Source organism: Stegodyphus dumicola, chromosome 2, assembly GCF_044657685.1.
Source record: "Stegodyphus dumicola isolate Sdum_Otavi_A_Nest chromosome 2, ASM4465768v1".
Classification (NCBI taxonomy): domain Eukaryota; kingdom Metazoa; phylum Arthropoda; class Arachnida; order Araneae; family Eresidae; genus Stegodyphus; species Stegodyphus dumicola.
This window is the reverse complement of record NC_140769.1, coordinates 114,767,428-114,787,824: the sequence shown is the minus strand read 5'-3', so window position 1 is coordinate 114,787,824 and position 20,397 is coordinate 114,767,428. Positions and strand designations below refer to the sequence as shown.

The 20,397-nt window shown below is 33.4% G+C and overlaps 1 protein-coding gene across 1 annotated transcript in view; it reads left to right on the top strand.

Moving 5' to 3' along the window:
* Positions 1-18,739, top strand: part of LOC146998550 (uncharacterized) — a 38,391-nt gene extending 19,652 nt beyond the window's left edge. Inside the window, exon 2 of the mRNA XM_085811042.1 lies at positions 4,293-18,739. Coding sequence (XP_085667168.1) covers positions 4,295-6,046 — 1,752 coding nt within the window. The 5' untranslated portion in view covers positions 4,293-4,294 and the 3' untranslated portion in view covers positions 6,047-18,739. The remainder of the gene's footprint in view (positions 1-4,292) is intronic.
* The last annotated feature ends 1,658 nt before the right edge of the window (positions 18,740-20,397 follow it).

Sequence of the window (20,397 nt, the reverse complement as noted above, 5' to 3'; positions counted from 1 at the left end):
CCAAGGGCTTTTTCTAAATCTTGAGCATTTTAATCAGAGTCGTAACTTCCGTAGGATTAGTGAAACCAGAGAGATTTTTAATCGTTGGCGCGTTCAGTCAATTAGGTAAGAGAACCAGAGTGTCCAGCTCAAAATACTGATCAAAAGGCCAGGTGATCGAAGACTACTGCTTTTTAAGGTAATTTTTCAAAAATAATTGATTTATCCTTAGAAGAATAAGCAGTGTAGTTTGAATCCATTATGAGGCGGTTGCATGAAAAGGTGCTTTTACGATTTTTAATGGTAGTCCAGAATTTATTGCCCATGCGGTCAAGACTTCGAATCCTATCCCCGCAGAGCTCATATTTATACTATTTAATGACAGATTTAATATCTCTGTTGAGACGATTTATGGAAAATTTCAGTTCCGGGTCCTGGCTTAGATGGCAAAGCTTGCGTTTCTTGTTTCTGTCTTTGATGAAATCTCTGATGTGTCGAGGGAATTTAAACAGTCTGTCACTGGTATTTACATAGTGAGATGAGTCGTACGTAGTTTTCTTAATCCAACATGTGAGGTTTTCGATTGCACAATCAATTTCATGCTGAGAATTAAATTGATGTACATGTAGAAAGTCATTCTCCATGAGCTTCTGGAATAATCATCAGTTAATGATAGTGTTTATGTGCGGGGATTATGTGCTTCGCTACCCCTTGGACTGCATTGTTCCATTATGCCTTCGAATATCAGAAGAATAGTGATGGAAATGAGTGTAATACGTTATTCGATGGAACATCCTATTACAGTACAAACAATTTATTTTACAAATCCAACAAGTGACAACTGTAGTTTTGACATCTCAAACAACATTCAAAATATAAATGGCATAAGGTAATACTCATTAATTCTCAAATATACATGAAAAGCAAATCGAAGGCGTGTTTCTCATTTTCTAATAAAAGGAACAAGCTCAAAACATAAAAAACATCCACTATTGCCATATGTAATTTTCTAAATTACATAAAACAAAGGTAATATTAGATGGATGTTCAACTTGACAGGAAGATGATCTGAGCTTATCTAATATTTTATGTCAATAGCTATGGGAAAGGATATGGTGGAGAGCATGAGATCAAGAATATCAGGATAATGGAGGTTCACTGGTCAGTAAGTGTATTTACTTGGAGCATGAAAACCACAGAATTATTCAGGATGTAGCTGTGCTGTGCTACTCTTTTGAGGTTACTTTTGTGACAGCTCCAGTCAGTATGTTTAGCAGTTACATTCCCTGCAAGGATTGTGGGAATATCTAATGGTAGCATGGAGTTCAAGAAGGTATCCATGAGCAAATATTTTTCGAGGATTGTACAGTGCTGTGAAATGCAGATCTCCTTAAGCTGGGAGAGAAACACAGACTGTGACTGCTTCGGTTCCTGCGATTGCTGGTATAGGAGTCAGAGTTTCTTTGTACATTTACTCCACTGCCTCGGTGACTTACATGATCAAATTTGTAAACATGGTAGATGGGTATGCTGAGATTAATCCCTAGGGAAACATGGGTCTCAATGATAAAACCCAGGTCGATGTCATGATTGTACACGAAATGTTGTTGTTCACCTAACCTACTGTGAAGCCCACAGGCATTCCAGCATATTATACAAATAGGAGTGCTGCTGATGATGTAGTTATTCATGTAAATTCTCTTTGTTAGCTTCTTCACATATGATTTTATTATCTTGGTTTAGAGAGAGCAGGGGTAGACCTGATGCTTTAATTAGAGAGACCTAGGTCTGAGAGATTTTTTAGAACTTGTTTTGCTACACTTAAAACATCTAGGGCTAGTAAAGCGGAGAGAGCAAAGGAGTACGATTTATTGGTAATCATGCAGTCTGTATAGGAATTTGACCTCTGAATACTTTTTGGCTTAGGGAACAGGGTACAACCTTGAAAGTTCGAAGTATGAGGAAGTTTGCAATTTGCACACATGGGTGGCACACTTCTATCTTTTTGACATATGTAAGATTCATGATTTGGTCCACACTTCACACATCTAGGGTCGTAGTTGCAGATAGTTTGAGTGTGGTGGAACCCCTGGCAGCGGTAATACTGCAGGGGTCCATCTCTTCCTTTGTAAGAGGGTTTTCATTTTTATATGTAAAATGAAATGCACTTTATAGAGTTCTTTTGATTTTTCAGTTTTGGAAGCACGACCAGGAAAAGTGAGAGTTTAATGACTTTTCCCTCCCGCCTTTTGGTCATCTGCCTGACAGATTCAACTTGGAAACGAAGTTCTATAAGCTCATTCTGTATGTTCTCATGCTGAATATAAGCTGCCACACTACAGATGACCAATTTTAAGTGCTTGCTTTCGAACAGTATGCAGCTGTTAAAGCATACACCTCTTTGTTAAAGCATACACCTCTTTGAAAATTTTCACCATTCGGTGGTAGATGGTCAGATTTGAGACAGAGATCTTCGTACTATCTTTAAACATTTCTGCATAGAAGTCATTTCTATGGAAATTGTGGGATTCCAGTAGATGTATAATCCTCTAACAGTTAAATTTATCAACTTTAACGATTATCGGTGATATTCTAGAATACTTTCCTGTAGATGACGGCAACTGGGAAGTGGTTTGCCCATCAGTACTAGCAGAATCAATGGTGGAGTTTCCCATTGTTTGCGGCACCGATTTATGGATCCTCATCTGCAAATCCACTGCTTGCATTACCGAAGAGACGGACGGTGGCATACCTTTGAGTTTAGCCGAAACAGTGGCCGGTGTACTGCCGAGATCTCATTTCATCTTTGGTTCTTTTAAGAAAGGGTGATGAATTCACTTTCGGTAGACTCATCCTAGCTGTCCAAATTGATAGAAGTTACTAGATTTATCCACAAAACTGAAACTGATGGAGGCAGGTGAGTCATGCGCCGGGCTGGGGCTCAGCAATCGCTTATTACCGACACAGGAAGACTGTGTAATCGTAGGTTCCAAAATCATGATTTCTCTGAGCAGAATCAGGAATTGGTTGTTGGCAGTCTTCTTTTAAGTGTTCAGGAGCACTTAGGGCAGAATTTCCTTCTTTGAAGCAGCAGGCCGTTAATGAATTCTTGAATAAAAAGAATGAATAGTTTGAATTCCATGAATAGATTCATGTAAAGAATTTCAAGCTCTTCCCGATGAGCGTCATTCTAATTGTCACCCTGTCCTTCTGTGTTAGTAGTGAGCTGAGGGGAGAATATTCAGATGTTTCTCAATCTTAAAGTCTTAGAGTATGAACAAGACAAGTTGTGAAAATAAAGTACACAAGAGTATTGTAGATGAAGCCAAGTAAAAAGCCATTTTAAACTCGGCAAACCGGAATTCATCTTAAGTAAAACTTATGTGGACAGAAGCAGAAAAGAAAGCTTGAAAGTGAGCGAGGGACATATATGTTTTCATGCTATCAAGTCCATTCGATGAAACCTAAAAGGAACAGTTACTTTGGATCTGTTATTAAATTTATAGGCATAAAATTTCTTCCAGAACAAGAGAAACGAAAATCTGCGTATAAGTAGGTTTATTGATCGATAAATAGCCTATCAAAATTTAGAATGCATATGTAATAAGAAATACTTTGAATTATAAATCATCTTTCATTTTCTTCTCTGAAAACTTCCAAACTACAAGAAGGTGATTGCTCTAATACATAAGTACCAAAAATTCTTTATCCAAGGTATAAGAAAGTTCTGTGCATGGCTATGGATAATTTTTTCTTGTATCATATCCTGATTTGAGAATTTCCTTAAAAATCCCGTATGCTTCATACGGATTCAAATTAAAGAATTTGATAAAGAAATTTTGTCATCTTTTCCTTTTGGCAGTAAGCAGATGTAATGGAATTTTTACCTTACTTTCTAACTTATTATTGATATTTTACTATTCCTATCAGTTTCATGTTAATCTTTAGAGTACATTGTTAAAATGTTTCAGCATAGACATTGTATAAATGTATTGCACAAATATTTATTGACCTTGATATGCATTGCAGATATTTGCTACAGATATTTTTACAGAATTATAAATTTCGTAAAATTTTGTGTTCAGTAATGTTTTCTAAACTGATTTTGTGTGTGTTTGTGTGTGTGTATCACATTAACTGTAATATTTTAAACATGTATATTTTAAAAAATTCTGCATTAAAAACATGTAAGTGCACTGCTAATAAATTGTCATTTTTAATTTATATATGTTGCAATACATGTTTATAATTTTAGATCTACATGGTATTTGAATTACATTCTAAACGTTTAAAATTTTTATTTTTCATTCAAGATATGAATTTTGGAGGCTCTGGTAAGAAATATTATGCAAACCCAACAAAACCAAATGGCAGTACTCAAAGTAAGAAAAATCAGCTTCAAAAGAAAACGCATCTGCGATCAGGAGATGTTCAGGGTAAAAGCAACCAGCCTCAGAAGAAAAAACAGCCACAACCAACAGTTTCAGGAGAATTTAGATGTGAAAATTTTACATACCCTGGGAAACCTGAAAGTAATCTATCACATCATGGTAAAAATGTTGGGAAAATGCTAAGTAATCCTGCAAATCGGAAAGAAATGTATAACAAAGAAATGCATTACCGATGTTCTCCAGATTTATTACATAAAACAGGTGTGAAATTAGATCAAAATCGTGATCATTCTTTGCTCTCTTTTTCTACAGGTTTCCAAAGCTCGAATCAAAATAGCCAGCACTTTCCATCTGCTTATTTTCATGGTGCTTATCACCAGAAACCTCTAAGTTTAACTAAAAGTATTTCCCTTTTAAAAAGTAATGTAAATGAGAAACAGAAGACGACACATCCATCTCATTCAGGTAATTATTCAAACTCCCATGGCACACATGACTCAACGCCAGCCCAAGTTCGTGTATTTCATGGTAATTATGAGTATAATTCATCCAAAGCCACAAATTCTCAGAAAAATTCTCATCCAATGTCTCAAAATATTTCTTCACATCAAAATTTCAAGCAATCATTTGTTAGAAATATGTCCTCATCTATAAATATGTCGAATGTAAGGAATGCTTTGCCATACACCAAAGGAAATACTAAATCTAGCCATTCCAGTAGTCAGAATTTGTCATTTTCACAAGCTGAGAAGCATATTAATCATCTCAGAACGTCAACTAAGCTAAATAAATTTACCAATATTCCAAACACTGTGACTTCAAGCAAACAGTTTGCTTTGAAAAGGCCGGTTTTAGAATTTAAAACCAGTAGGGACACTCCTTTACTTTCATTTCAGCGTATTTTGGAAAATAGTTCTCTGGACTGGACATCAGTAAAATCTAAAGCATCAGATAATGACAATAATAATGCTTCCATTTCTCATAAGTCATCTGATGGAAGTAATGTTTCAGGCATTAAAACAGGTGAAACATCATCTGGAAAGAGAGAATTTTCTATTGTGTCAAATGTGAAAGACAGTGAAATGGGGTCATGCAAGTCTGATTTTATGCCATTAAACGCATCCCAAACTGAAAAGTTTGTCATTGTTTGTTGGGATATTGAAAACTGTTCCTTGCCATCTACAAAGTCAGCAGTTGATTTTGTTAATCAAGTGAGAAATAAATTTTATGAAGGACGAACTGAAACTCAATTTATTATTGCCTGTGATGTGTCAAATTTAAGTGATTCTCTTGTAAAAGACTTGGACGAAGCTTCTGTGACTATTATTCATAAGAGTTCCCGCTGTAAAAATGCTGCTGATCAGAAACTTATGATAATTCTTATGGACTTTCAAAATACACATCGAAGAAGTGACGCAGCAGTTGTGTTAATTTCAGGTGATTCAGATTTCGCTTCTTATTTAAGTGATATGCGTTACAAGCACCATATTTATGTTAATTTAATTTGCAAGAAAAACGCAAAACCTTCTTTAATATCTGCAGCAGACAGAGTTGTCTTTTTTGAAGATTTTATTAAAGACGTAGCTGAACGATCAAGAAAAGAAGATGCTCAGTTTTTCATTAATGTCTCAAATCTGCCCAAGCAGATGAACAAGAAGCATATAAAAATTATTTAACAGAAAAAATTACAGGTATAAAGGGCAGAATAAAAATGTTAAAGGAATCATTAGCAATTATTTGTTATCCTGATTTGTGTGCTAGAAAAACAGCAATGTCACATCTTTCGTCTTGTACTTTAGATGACTGTAAACTTCAAATTACGTGTTCTGAAGGTATTTTAGAGGGTAATAAATTAGGTGCAGTTCATAAGAATGATAATAAAATTAAACAACCTGATATCAAAACAAAAAGATTTCAGTGAAGGTCAACTCTTCACTTCATGATAATAGTGGCAAAGAGGAGGTACATTATAAGTCTATGAGTAAAAGATTTGGCGATGTTTAATATTGGAAAATGAGTTGGGAAAACTGAACAATAATAACGATTTGGCATGGAATTGGGATGGCAACAGTGAAGAGGGTTGTTTCTTGGTTAATTTCAAAAGCTTAAGCAAAGCTCAAAAAGCTAAGATGATACTGCTAAAGAAACAAATGAAAGATCCGATGGCTCCTAAATTTCTTAAGTTGATGAAACATGATGAATTAGGATTTAATACTGTTTGTGTAAATGCATTAGATAATATGCAGAATTTGAGCAAAAAGAAAACAATTGATTGCATTTGCATGCTTAAGAAGAAAAAAGATTATTTTTTGAACAAGCATCAAGAAAAAGTGTTTAAATTGAAAAAATCACCCATTCCTCAGGTACCAGGAACTAAAGAAGTGCTGTCAAAAAGCTAAATGAGATGAATGAACAAACGGTTATTTTTCTGAATTTCACATCAGAAATAATAAATAAATAAAGTAAAGCTGATATTTCTTCTGAGATTCATTGATTGGATGATATTTTAAGAGAATATTCTCGAGATTGTATTTCTTCTGCTTTACCAATTTATGCAAAGAAAAACACTATTCTCAAGAAAATAAAGAAGGAAAAGTACTCAGTTAACCCAATATGTATGGAGAAAGCAAATCCTGAAGTTATGGAAATGGAGTTATAATATGCACTCAGCCACGAAAAATTGCTGCTATATCGAAAAAAAAAACTGTTGATACTGTTCATGATGTTCTAAGTACAGAAAACGAACCTGGAGATATTTTGGTATTTTTAAATACCAAATTTGGTATTTTGGTACCTTCTTAAACTGAGAAAGCTGTAGAAGCTTTGAACAAAAAAGTAAAAGATGAAAATTATTACAACAACATAAATATTTTACAGCATGGTAAATTAGATGTTCAGGAACAGCAAAAGATATTTGAGCGTATTCCTGTTGGTATGAGGGAAATAGTTTTCTCAACAAATAGGGCACAAACTTCTGTAACAATGGTAAAGGAATTCCGGTATGATTATGATTGTGTAAGGAATATGAGCATGCTGTGCGTTGGCTTTGTCAGTCGAAGTTCAGTTGAGTAGCGTAGAGGATGTACAGGAAGAACAGAGGTTGGAAAATGTTTCTGATTGTACAGTAAGAAAAATTACGATAATATGGTTAAAGGAAATGTTCCTGAGATTTTAAGTGTTAATTTGGGTCAGGCATTATTAAAGTTAATACAAATGGGAGTGAAAATTCTAGTGCAATTCGACTTTGTTCAGTCACCATCAGAAGAATCATTAAATTAGCAACTTATGCATTCAGAAGCTGTGAATGAAACTGATTTGTCCTTGACTGCATTGGGAAGACAGATGTCCTATTTGCCTCTAGAACAAAAACTAAGATTTTTCTAGAGGCAATAAGTAGTCAAATAAGCAAATACTGCGTCAAATTAATGTGATTAAAAAATATGCAGTTTCAGATTTTTTATAATATTTTTTTTAAAAAACTTGTTTAAATTAAAACCTAGTGATGCTCACTGGAAATATTTTCCAAGGTATTAGTTAAAACAATTTTTTTAAACTACTTAAACAGGGTTACACATTTTTATGATTATAAACCGGATTACGTATAACGTAAATATGTAAATTAATAATTGCAATGCCTTTTATTTATGTGTATTTTTCAAACATCATTGTTTTGATTCTTAGCGAATGATGCATGTCTTGGGAAAAGTTAAGGTATGTGTTTGTATGGTAAGTTTACCTTATATTAATTGTAATTTTTTTTAATTTGTGAGTGTATTTGACAAAAATATTGGTAGTATTTTGATTTATTTCATATGCTATATATGCATGACTCATTTTCTGTTAAATTAAGTTCTTGATTTTAAAATTTTGAAGTATTTCTATCATATTTTTAGGAGCAAAAAAAATTTTAAAAGTTGTGTTATTTATCCATAAAATTCTTAATTAATTATTTCATGCTATAAATAATACTGTTAAATACTTATTCTACTTTAAGCGTTAAAATTATATAAGCGTATAAATTTAAGCGTTATAACTGAAGAAGATAAAATGCGTCTTGGAAAATTATGCCTTGCAGAGCTTGTGTACATTTTTATTTCCTCCAACATGAAGCTACTGATATGGAAAGAGTCAGTTAGTAAATTATGACATAAATATAACTAATTCAATGAAACTTCAATATTAAAAATAATTGGTCACTGGAGCATAAGATTGGATTCTTAGTAAATGCAAATGTTATTTCTGATGCATTTACATTCTTAAGATTTGAATGACTAATTGATAATAAGTTAGAATTTCAGCAATGAAAGGTAAAAAATAATATGAAGCTATTATGAAATATCCTTTATTAAATTATAAATAACTAATAATTAATGTAGGGAAGATAATTTCATTTGATCTCAGATAGTATGTAATTTATGCAAACAGCGGATTAGGCATCTATTTAATTAGCTTATACTTACTTTAGATTTAGCTTAGTATTGAAAAGAGTTTTTTTTTTTGTTTTTGTTTTGTTTTGTTCTCTTGTGATGAATAATTTCTTGAAGGTAATTAACAATATTGTTTTACAATACCATGGTGAAAATATTTTGCAGAAACCTTCAAATATAAACTGTAATTATGTGTGATATTCTGTAAAATGTAAATGTATATGAAATATTTATGATAAAATATATATTATGAGATTTTTATGAAATGCAAAAATGTCAGATGCTCAATAGTGTGATCTGATGGGTAATATATATATCTTCGAATACAAGATAATTTTTTATTGTTCAGAAGAAAACACTAAAAATCTTGATGATTTTATCAACTTTTTAATTATGTGAAGTTAGGTTATGAAACAGTTTTTAAACTCCTAGTAGTTGTGTGTGGCATATTATGTTATTTTAAGTTAAGATAAACTTTTTAAAAGCCCATTGGTGCTGAATGTTAATTTAAGATTTTTATTAGTGTATTTTTCTCGTCATCTTTAGATTGTGTTTCTATAATTACAAAAGATCTTCAAATTGCTACATATATATAAAGTTGTTTTTCATATTGTAAAAAAAAAAAAAAATATTCAGTGTATCCAAAAATGCAGTCAGTCTTCCTCGAGAGACTGACTAAATTTTTAATTTATTAATCTATAAATTCTTAATAAGGTTTGAAAGAAAAGATTATTGTAATGAAATATATGCTTTTATTTAATTACTATTTTCTCTTTCTCTCCACCATTCTTTTTAATTATTATTATTATTATTAGTTTTTTATCAATTAAAATACGTAAGTTATTAAATTTATATGACAATGCAGCATTTTTAGTGTGTAAATATTGTGTTATAAAGATTTTTGTTGTGGGTTTGATTTGTTTAAAATCACTTATTTTTTACCAATTTCTCTTGGGTCAAAGGATATATTTGGAAGTGAAATACTAGTCTTTGATATGTTTTTGCCATAAAATTTTAAGGCAAAAAAGTGAAGTGTCTTTTGCTATTAAAGCTATAAATAAATGGGATAAGTGTTCTGAAATTTCAAGTATGATTTTGTGGAAATGCAGTAAAAGCCCGATTATCTGGCATACAACTAAATGAAAAGCTCAAGTAACAGGAATAGTTAAGTGTAGGAAAATATTTTCCCAAAATTTAGTAAATGTGAGATTTGTATTGCCATTATAGAGCTCATAATAGTATTAACACATATAAGTTGTCACCAAACAGTGTTTTTTAATACCAATAATGGTGTCACAAATAGTTTTAAGAATTCCGTCTTGCTTTGGTGTAAATTCGACTAATTATCAATAAGCTGGTTTCAATTTTTGTAAAGATATATTTTCTATTTTTTCTCGCATATTAAAAAAAATCATAGATATGTGATACTGTATGGTGAGGACTACATTCAAAGTTACGAGATCTGGCAATCAAAAAAAAGCCATGATAAGCAACTTTGAAAACGAATAAACAGTGGCAATATAACGTGAAAAAGATTAATTGATCAAGTTTTTTTTTTTTTTTTTTTTTTTTTTTTTTTTTTTTTTTTTGTGCTGTATCCATAATTTTATCTTTCTATTTTCTAAATAACGAACGAGTTGCTCATTTAAACGCCTACCAGAATGACTGGTAACATTTCCACCAACTATTTTCATGTTCAGAGAAGTTCCATAATAATCAAATATGTTGACTTTTATGACTGAAATGTTTTAAAAAATATTATAAAAATAAAATTAAAAAAATATTATAATATTAAAAGTAGTCTTTTGATATAAAAATGTGGTAACACATAAGATGATTGCTTTTATTTTAGAGGAAAAAATTTTCTCCATTGTTCTGGCCTTTCTAGTGTAAATTCCTTTTTTTATATACATAGCTATCAGAAATTTTCATTAATCTGGAATTTGGCATTTTCACCGCTTTCTGGATAGTCAATCTTCTACTGTATTATAAGTATGATAATTTTAATGAATTGGATTTTTTTTTTTTTTTTTTTTTTGTATTGGAAATGGTATTTAGAGCATTAGTCTCTCATACCTTAAATCTGTGAAGCAATGCAAAAGATAATCAGATATCTGTGTTATACTCAGAGTCTGTTGTTATATATGTTAGAAATAGTATGCTGAATTTCATTTCAGTATCCTGTTTTCTTAAAATAAAAATTCTTGAATCTAAGAATTAGTAATTGTATGAAAAAATAAGGATGAAATGCATTTTGGTATTTCGCTCTGAGTTTTATCATAATCATATTGTGTTATAGTCTTCGAGTTTATCTTACTTTAAGGTTAAAAGATATAATGTACTTTTATGCACATGAGGTTTGTATAAATGTATTAAAAAGGTTGTAATATCGTGTGGCCCCGACGTGTCAGCAACTGTGGTAGTGACTGCTACTAAGTGTAAATTTACACAGACAAGTAAGAAGAGTTTAAAGCCCTTTTTATTCAACTTTTAAAATAACAGCTACGTCCGTTTGACGCTCACAAACTACGCCGACCCGGCGGTTCAACTGAAACAGAATGTAAAACTGAAAAATAATGAGAAATAAATAGCGAGATCACTATCCACGAGGCTCTGAAATCTTAAACTAACCTAACCCCGTTCTACAATACCGCTGAGATTCAGCGAGCTTACTAATTAAGCAGTTGAAAGATCCAGAAAAATCTGCCGAGATAGGCACACAGGCCGACACCGGCGGTTCTAAAATATCTACCTAGCAACCTTCACGTTCGCGATTCAAGAAGCACACATACAATCTCGTTTTCCTTCTATTTAAACTCAACTTACTTCCGCTAAATTTGAATATACTGCGTGCTGTACTACAGTTTACATACTCTAGCATTGGCAATTCTAAGGGAAAGTAAAGGCTTGACAGGAAAGATAACTTAAAATAAATGTTAGTTAAAATAAATATAAACCCTACATTTGCCGCTGCCAGAATTTGGCGAACTTGGAAGCAGGTCCTAGAAACGACCTGTTGAAAAGTTTCCACATTCTAACCTAAGACTCGAGAGCCCCGTTTACATAAAACAAACTTTTGCCTAACAAAATTTTACAATAGTTTTTGTAGACGATTAGAATACAATATCTTCTTACAGGATCCTCTCTGCTGTTGTTCTTCATCAATCAATCTTTTTCTCTTCCTTCCAGCATCTGGAAGGAATAAGTATCAGTATATTCCAAATACATTATGATTTACACTTTCTTAATACTCGGTAGTATTTTAGTTTTCGATCATTTTCTTTTCCTTATTTAACTGCTTAAATTCACATTCATTCAAATATTCAAACATGAATTTAACTTTACCCTGGTTTTCCACCACGTGTGGTGTCAAACGGGAATCTTCATGTTTTTTGTATTTCAACACTTCTCCTAACCACAATGATTTGTTAGACTTCAATCGACCAATTATGACACACCCTATTCCAACATACTGAAACTCGATGAGCTACGTTTAACATTCTTAAGTTCAAGTGTGGTTGGAGAACCCTAAAAACCACATACATTCTAATTTTCCCCTCATTCATCTTTTCACATGCAGGCTTTTGCTCTAAAACATGATTTTATCTACTGTTTAACATTTAGGTTTTAACTCGTTTCTTTTGAGCATTTACTTTTAGCATCTAAAATTTTATGCTTCTAGACTAAATTCTACTTTTACATAACTTTCAAGTATTTACCTATATTTAAAAAATTCTAATACATATGATTTTTACAAATTACAATAAGATGAATAAGAGAAAATAAAATTTTACTTCACGCTTTCTTCGCCAAGCTGGCGGCACTGAAAGTAAATTTTCCATTAATACAACAATACGAAGCTATTTTACCTTCGGCCAAATTTTGGCTTTAACATAACAGAATTAGTCTTTCGACCAGCATGAACTGCTTGTTCTTAGATATTAAACTTAAAGAAAATAATGCTTTTGCTTTAGCTAAATACAGTAAAACAAAACTAAGTCTCAAGACAGACAAATTGATCGAGAGAAATTGACTTCCGTCAATACATAGAACTTCGTATTTACACATAACATTTCAGAACAAAAGAAAAATGTATAGAAGATTTTAATTTATCTTTGACTTTTCGATGCTTGGAACTCCGACATCCTCTTCTGGCAGAATTGATCCCAAGTTACAGAATTCATGGAAGTTAACCTCTTCCTTTGATTTCTTCCAATTTCCTCCATGGTCACTTTCCTTTTTCTCCCTCTGTACGCGGCCTTTTGGGGTGGTAGTCTTCGGGTTCCTGTCTCTTCCGTTTGGCCCCTGAATGGCTGGTCTTGGTGGCCTCCGGTCTGGATTCTTGCTTAAATTTTTTCTGCTGCTCCCAATCTTTTCGTTCCTCTTGTTGTCTCTTTCTTCTCATGAACGGCGGCCTTGTTTGTTTCTGACTATCTGGCCCTGGAAAAGGTTTCCTCGACGCAGATTTTCTGCTGTGGGATGTTGTACCTGGTCTTTTCCTGTTGTTGTCTACCAAAGATTCTTTACGAGGAGGCGTTGATTTCCTGCAATTTTTGACTGCTGGAGTCTGACCATTCTCCTTCCTTCTTTTCGGGACTTTAGAATGACTTTTAGAAGGGCTAGGTTCCTCTTCTGTTCTCTGCTTCTTGGATGGTGGAGCGGGCGGCGTTAATTCTGGAATTTCCACTTCTTTTGCACTTGAGTCCTGCAAGAAACTTTAAAGGATTTCGAAATCATTTTGATTATAATATATTTTCACCTGGTCGGGACTTGCTTTACAGGTTTCCCCTTTCTCGTTCTTAAGGTACAATACGACTCCCTTGATTTCCTGTATTACATAGGGGCCTTCAAATTTCGGAGCTAATATTGCAGTGAAATTGTCTGGGGCACTCGATAAAGAAAATTTCCGCTTTAACACTTTATCACCTACTCTAAAATCTGCTTCACGGCGTTTTTGATCATAATAAAGTTTCTGTCTATTTCTTGCCGTATCCGAGTTTTTAATCGCCTGATCGTTAAGTTTCTGTATATCCTTTTGTTTAAATTCTTCTTCCCTTTGTTGCACAAAGAATTAATTTATCTAGTGGCGTAATTAACTTAAGTCCTAAAAATAATTCTGCTGAAGTTTTTCCAGTAGTATCATGATTTGCTGTTCTTAAAGCATAAGCTAACTCATTTATGTAGCCATCCCAGCGCTTGTGATGTGTGCTAACATACCTTCGAATTATTTTTACAATATTTTTATTAACTCTTTCTGCGATGTTTGCCTGTGGTCTATAAAGAACCATTTTGATATAGCGTATGCCAAGTCCAGAGCAAATGTTTTCAAAAATTTGGCTAACGAATTGTTTACCGTTATCGCTAATGACTTTTATCGGTGCACCGTATTTTAAAATGTACCTGTGGAAGAATGCATCTGCAACTGTTTTGGCTGACGCGCGTTTAAGTGCAACAATTTTTGTCCACTTTGAAAAATGATCTACAATTACTAAAAGAAAACGATTTTTATTTAACTCACTCTGAAGAAAAGGACCAAGAAGATCTGTACCTAAAATTTCATTCGGAAATGTAGCGCGAATGCTATTTAAGTAACCTGCCGGGCTGTAATTAATATCATTTATTAATTGACATTGATTGCAGGACCTGACATACGCAGTTATTATTTTGTGTAATTGCCGGAAATATACCGCCTCGCGTACCCTTCTTATAGTCTTTCTGACCCCTAAATGGCCCGATGTTGGCGCGTCGTGTAATTCTTTCAAAATGCTCAATCGAAGCGAGGCTGGGATGGCTGGTCTATACTCAAAGTCTTCGTTTGTTGATTTCGTATAAAACAATAAATTATCTATTATTTCATAGTTTTGTGCTCTACTTCTTACTGCGGCGACATCTGTATGTTCAAAGGTTTCAGGGTCTTTTAAATAAGCATAAATACTTCCAAATTCAGGATCAGCTTTCAATTCAGCAATAATTGTTTCTCTAAAATCTAAAATTTTAGAAGGCAACACAGTGCATTTGAGTTCATTCCCTTCATCGTCCAGTTTTATTCGGGATAGTGCGTCAGCGACATTATTCTCTTTTCCTGGTTTATACTTAATTATTAGATTATATTATTGAAGTTTTAAAGCCCATCTTATTAACCTGGGCGTTAGGGTTTTCCCCGAGTAAAGTCTACCAACAGCCGCATGATCCGAAAAGACTGTTACTGGCGCTTTGCCGAAATAAACTCGAAATTTCTGTACAGCCATTAATACGGCTAATGTTTCTCTCTCCGTAGCTGTATAATTTCTTTGAGTAGAATTTAAGGTTTTACAAAAAAATGCCAAAGGATGCCCATTCTGCATGAGAACCGCACCTACGGCATAGTCCAACGCGTCGGCTGCAATTTCCAAGTTTTCGTCAACTTCCGGGAATTTCAAAACAGGGGCATTGATGAGTGCTTCTTTTAACTTTTCAAAAGCTGTATTTGCTTCTGCTGTCCACGTAAACTTACTTTTTTTTCTTTTAATTACTAACTACGGTTCAACAATATTAGCGAAATCTTTTATGAACGACCGATAATAAGAACATAACCCAAGGAAAGAAGAAAGTTTCTTGGCGGTATTGGGAGGTAGAAAATTCTTGATGGCTTTTATTTTTGAATCCTGAGTTTCTATACCCTTTTGCGAAATTTTATAACCCAGGTATTTAAGTTCTTTTGTAGCGAACTTGCATTTCGATGCGTTAATTGTAAGACCGGCCTCTCTTAATAATTTAAAAACCTCTTCCAAGTCTTTAATATGTTGCTCCAACGTACTATTCGTTATAATTATATCATCTAGATAAATTAAAATCGATTTTCTTAGGACAGGCTTTAGAACAATGTCCATAGCTGTCTGGAATGTTGACGGGGCCCCACACAGCCCAAAGTGCATGCGTAAAAATGCATAAGTGGCCGATTTTGTAATAAACGCGGTTGTATGCATATCTTCTGGTTTCATAGCTATTTGATAGTAGCCAGACGTTAAGTCCAACGTAGTCATATATGTCGTAGACTTAATCTTTCTAATAATTTCCTCAATCACTGGCAAAGGGTAAACTGGGAATTTAGTAATACTATTGAGTTTTCTGTAATCGATAGCAAACCTCCAAGCCCTTTTATCTGAATGAGGGAAATCGTTCTTTTTCCTACATAGTACGACTGGACTCGCGTACTCACTATTTATGGGCCTTATTATCTGGTTCTGTAGCATTTTTTAATGTGTTCCTCAATAATGTGTTCTTTCTGTTAGTTGTATATCATGTGTTACAATTTGACAGTTACCAGGCCGTTCTGAAAATAAGTTTGAAAAAGTACTCACCACTTGCTGGATGGCTTGGCTTTCCTGGACACTCAAATGGCTCAAGTCTACCTGAGGTTCTTTCACCGGCTCTACCACCCTCCGATCCATTTCCAGCACGATCGAATTATCCTGAAAATTGAGCTTGGCTTTCGCGGCCGTTAAGAATTCCATGCCTAAAATGACTGGATTCTGTAAATTTTTCACCACAAAAATTAATACTTTAAGGCTCTCGTCTTTTATCTTTATTCTTAATGATAATTTCCCGATACATTGGCAGGTTTCTCCTTGGGCGGCTATAATTTCTGTGTTTTTATTTTTAAATAACCGTACCTATTAAAATTCTTATTGAAAAATTTATCACTCATAAAATTGCCTTCTGCCCCTGTATCAATGAGGGCTTCCACCGGTACATCGCCAACCAGGACTTGGATGACTGGTAACTGTGAATTCTTTACCACGACCGTGTTTAGGTATCTTCTTGAGGGATTTTGCGAAGCTTCAGGGGTCTGGACCATCGCTTTTACAGGCCCCTCTAATCGTTTAAAGATTTCTTTTCAACTTCAGTCTTTGGGCTACGCGGGCGGTTTTTTTTTTTTTTTTTTTTTAATTTCCTTTTTGAGCCTTGACCTTCGTGCTTCGATGAGTTGGCTTGATAGCTCTTTTCCCCATAAGAGCGATTTGTGTTACTGGCCGGTTGATTTGAGAATTGTTTTCGGGAACTTTGAGAATACGCTGCCCCTCTAGATTTTTCCGCTATTCGTCGGTTTTGGAACTTTCATCTGATAATTCACTAATTATCAAGTTGATTACTATGAGTTACAAACTTCATACAAATGTGATTTTTCCTGCCAAGAGAATGTTAATGAAACAAGGCTGCTTTTTTGTGGTACTGATATTGTCTAAGGTGTTAATTGTGCGAACAGAATCTAGACTAGATAACTGCAGAACTTTTTGGAATTAAAAAAAAATGCTCCCTCCACATTATAGCTAGTAATTCCGCCATAGTTAGTAAGAATTTATGCATTGCTATGCGTCACTTCACTATTAGTTTTATATGAAGATATCCTACTATGATTCCGGCAAATATGCTTAATTCTCCTTGAAGTTGCTTTCATCTTCTTTTTACAAAATTATGTCTGTTTACACTGGATAATAAAACTATCCCTTTCATCAAGGCATCTTTTAAACGGTTGTGCCTGCAGATTACATCTGCTTTTTGGATACCTTTGAATATCTTCTGTGGTGCTATTTATAATACTGCTAGACAATCCATTATATTAGTTAATTATATATGAAAAAAACTAAAAAGGTTTCCTTATATTGCCTTTTGTAAAACTTTATCTTTTGTTGAACTTTTTCCTGAGCTATATGTTTTGTTTAAAATATTAAATGCTGTTTGTTATAAAAAAATTTTTAAATGCACAAAAATCTTTGAAGTACAAGGTGCGGCAGGGAAACTACCTTATTTTAAAAATGAATAACACAAATAGTAGAAGCGATATCAGTTTATATTTTTTCCAAGTTACGGAGAGACACTTAAAGTTTTTTTTTATTACGGTTTAAAAATAATATCATTAAGGTGGCCTCTGTTCTGGTCATTGCATTGAGAAAGTCGAATTTTGAAGTTTCTTTCCACTTTTACTAGCATGTCAACGGGACTGTTGTCAATAGCAGCTTGAATATTTTTCTTCAGTTGAATCAGGGTCTTTGGAAATTAGAGATTTCAGATAGCCCTACAAAAAGAAATTACACGGGGCTAAATCAGGCAAGCGCGCTGGCCACTGACAGTCGCCTCGTAAGGAGATAAGGCGTCCATGAAATTGTTCTCCAAAACCTCATGGTCCAATGATGCCTATTCTGGACAAAGCACACCAAACAGTCACGCGTTTTGAATGGAGGGGCTGCTCATGAAATTCTCGGAGATTCGTGCCACTCCATTATCGCATGTTTTGCTTAATGCATGCTGCAACCGGAAAGATGAAAATGAGCCTCATCGCTAAAGAACACAAGGGCAACCTTGAGGGATATTATCAAGAACGGCTTTGCATACATTTTTTCGTGAAATCGCGTGGATTAGGTTTTTGCACCACTGCCAATTTATATGGATGATAATGCAGTATGTTGAATAGTACGACTCCACGGAAAACGCACGCTCCTCTCTCGTCCACTGCATGATCGGTACTAAACTTACATGACATAAAACCGCTCTTTTCAATGATACCACTCTTTTCAATGATACCGCTCTTTTCAATGAGCGACATCCCACCCTTCTCGGAATAAATGTCGCTAGATGGCGCGTGTTTCAAATAAGGAAGTTTCCCTGCCGCAGCCTGTATTTAGTTTTTTATAAATTTTATTAATTTCATAAACTGAACTATATGATTTTTTACTTTAATGGTTTAGTTTTTGTGACTTTTTTCTTTATAGACTGTAACATGGAAAGTATTTTTAAATTTCTTTAATTACTGAATATTGCGCACTTCAAGAAGAATGACATATGTCAATCTTTCTCTAAAGTGATTGTTTCATAGAAAATGTACGCCAATCTAAGGAGATTTTCATTCACATCTGTATTTAATCTGTTTTGTGAATAAATTGATATATGATTTTTTTACTTAAATGTTTTAATTTTGGTGACTCTTTTTCTTTATATACTGTAACATGGAAAATATTTTTAAATGTCTTTAAATACTGAATATTGCGCACTTGAAGAAGAGAGACATATGTGAATCCCTCTCTAAAATGATTGTTTGATGATTACGCACTTGAAGAAGAGAGACAGGAAGAGAGACATGTGTCAATCACCCTCTAAAGTGATTGTCTCATGTAAAATGTAAGCCAATCTAAGGAGATATTCATTCAGATTTGTATGTAATCTGTTGAGTAAATGTAACATTCCTAGAAGAAACCTAAAAGTTAATGGAATTTGAATTTTTCTTAATAGCTGGATTTAGTTCTAAGTTTCGTTATAAAAAGGACCAGTAATAGACCAAATTCCAGTTATATTATTCAACAGCAATGCCATCATAAGAAATCTATATGCAGTTGCTAAGGGGTCGGCAACATGGGCATAGCTAGGGGGCGCATCTGAAGAATCAAAAATTAATTTCAAGATTTGATACAAACAAATAGAGAAACCAAGTAAAGTGAAACTTTGTAAATGAAATAATCATTCACAGAAATGAGATTTACCATTTTGATGCGATTTGTTAACTATTTGGAGTATTCTACCATCTGAAAGTAGCCTCAAGTTTCTTAGGTATGTTTGGATCTCCCGGTGACTATATATATAAGAGAAAATTTTAAGTAATTTTACCTCTTTGGAATCCTGAAGCAGGCTGTTATGTGTCTTTCCGTGTGTAACGTTCTTTTAGAAAGACATCAATGAACTCCTTTCATGCCTTATTGATATTAGGTAGATAGCCCTTGCATGCCTTATTGCCATCAAATAAATGAAAAATAATCCAGTTATTTGTATACTTCGTTACATTTTTTTATGTGAAATGTTTCTGCATGCTTTCTTTTCTTTCTTTTTCAGGAACAGCCTTGCCATGTAAAAGTAAAATTTGGTGTGCTTATGTTTTTATTCTTAGAGTTTCAATATTTTGCAGTGATGTGAATATCTCTGTTTGTTTTATTGTTCTGTAGCAGTTAATCAGCAATTTAAGCCAGGTTTCACATAATAATATGATAATAATAACAGCATTATTATTCCTGTGTTCTTATTATTCCTTAAACTAATACATTAGTTTTTCTATTTATGTGAGATTACTAACTGTTAATTCGTATCTACCATTACTTCATTCTTATGAAAAATTATGTTACCTTATCCTATTAATTTTCGCTTCTCTATTTCAATTCAATTTAAATTTCCCTAAAATAGAAAAAGTTCATTCGTAGTTTTACTAAATTTTCTAAACATCGTTATGATCATCAACAATCTTTTCAATTTGAATAATTACTGAAAGTTTTAATGTATACATAATCGATTTCCTGCATTTCGAATTCTTCAGCCGTAGGTCAAATATAAATATCTGTATCATATTTTATATTACCTTGTACAGCAAATACTTTACTATCAAGGAATGTGAATATGCTACTGTGTGTGTACTACATTACTAGACTTTTAACACTTATGAAAGAACATGGTAAAGCAAGAGATGTTTTATGTCAGGATATTCTTCCGTCCGCCAACACAAAACATTGGCACTGATTTGTAAATACCGGGGATTTAAATTGTAAAAATCGAGCTTGTTGTACTATATAAATATAGTGAAA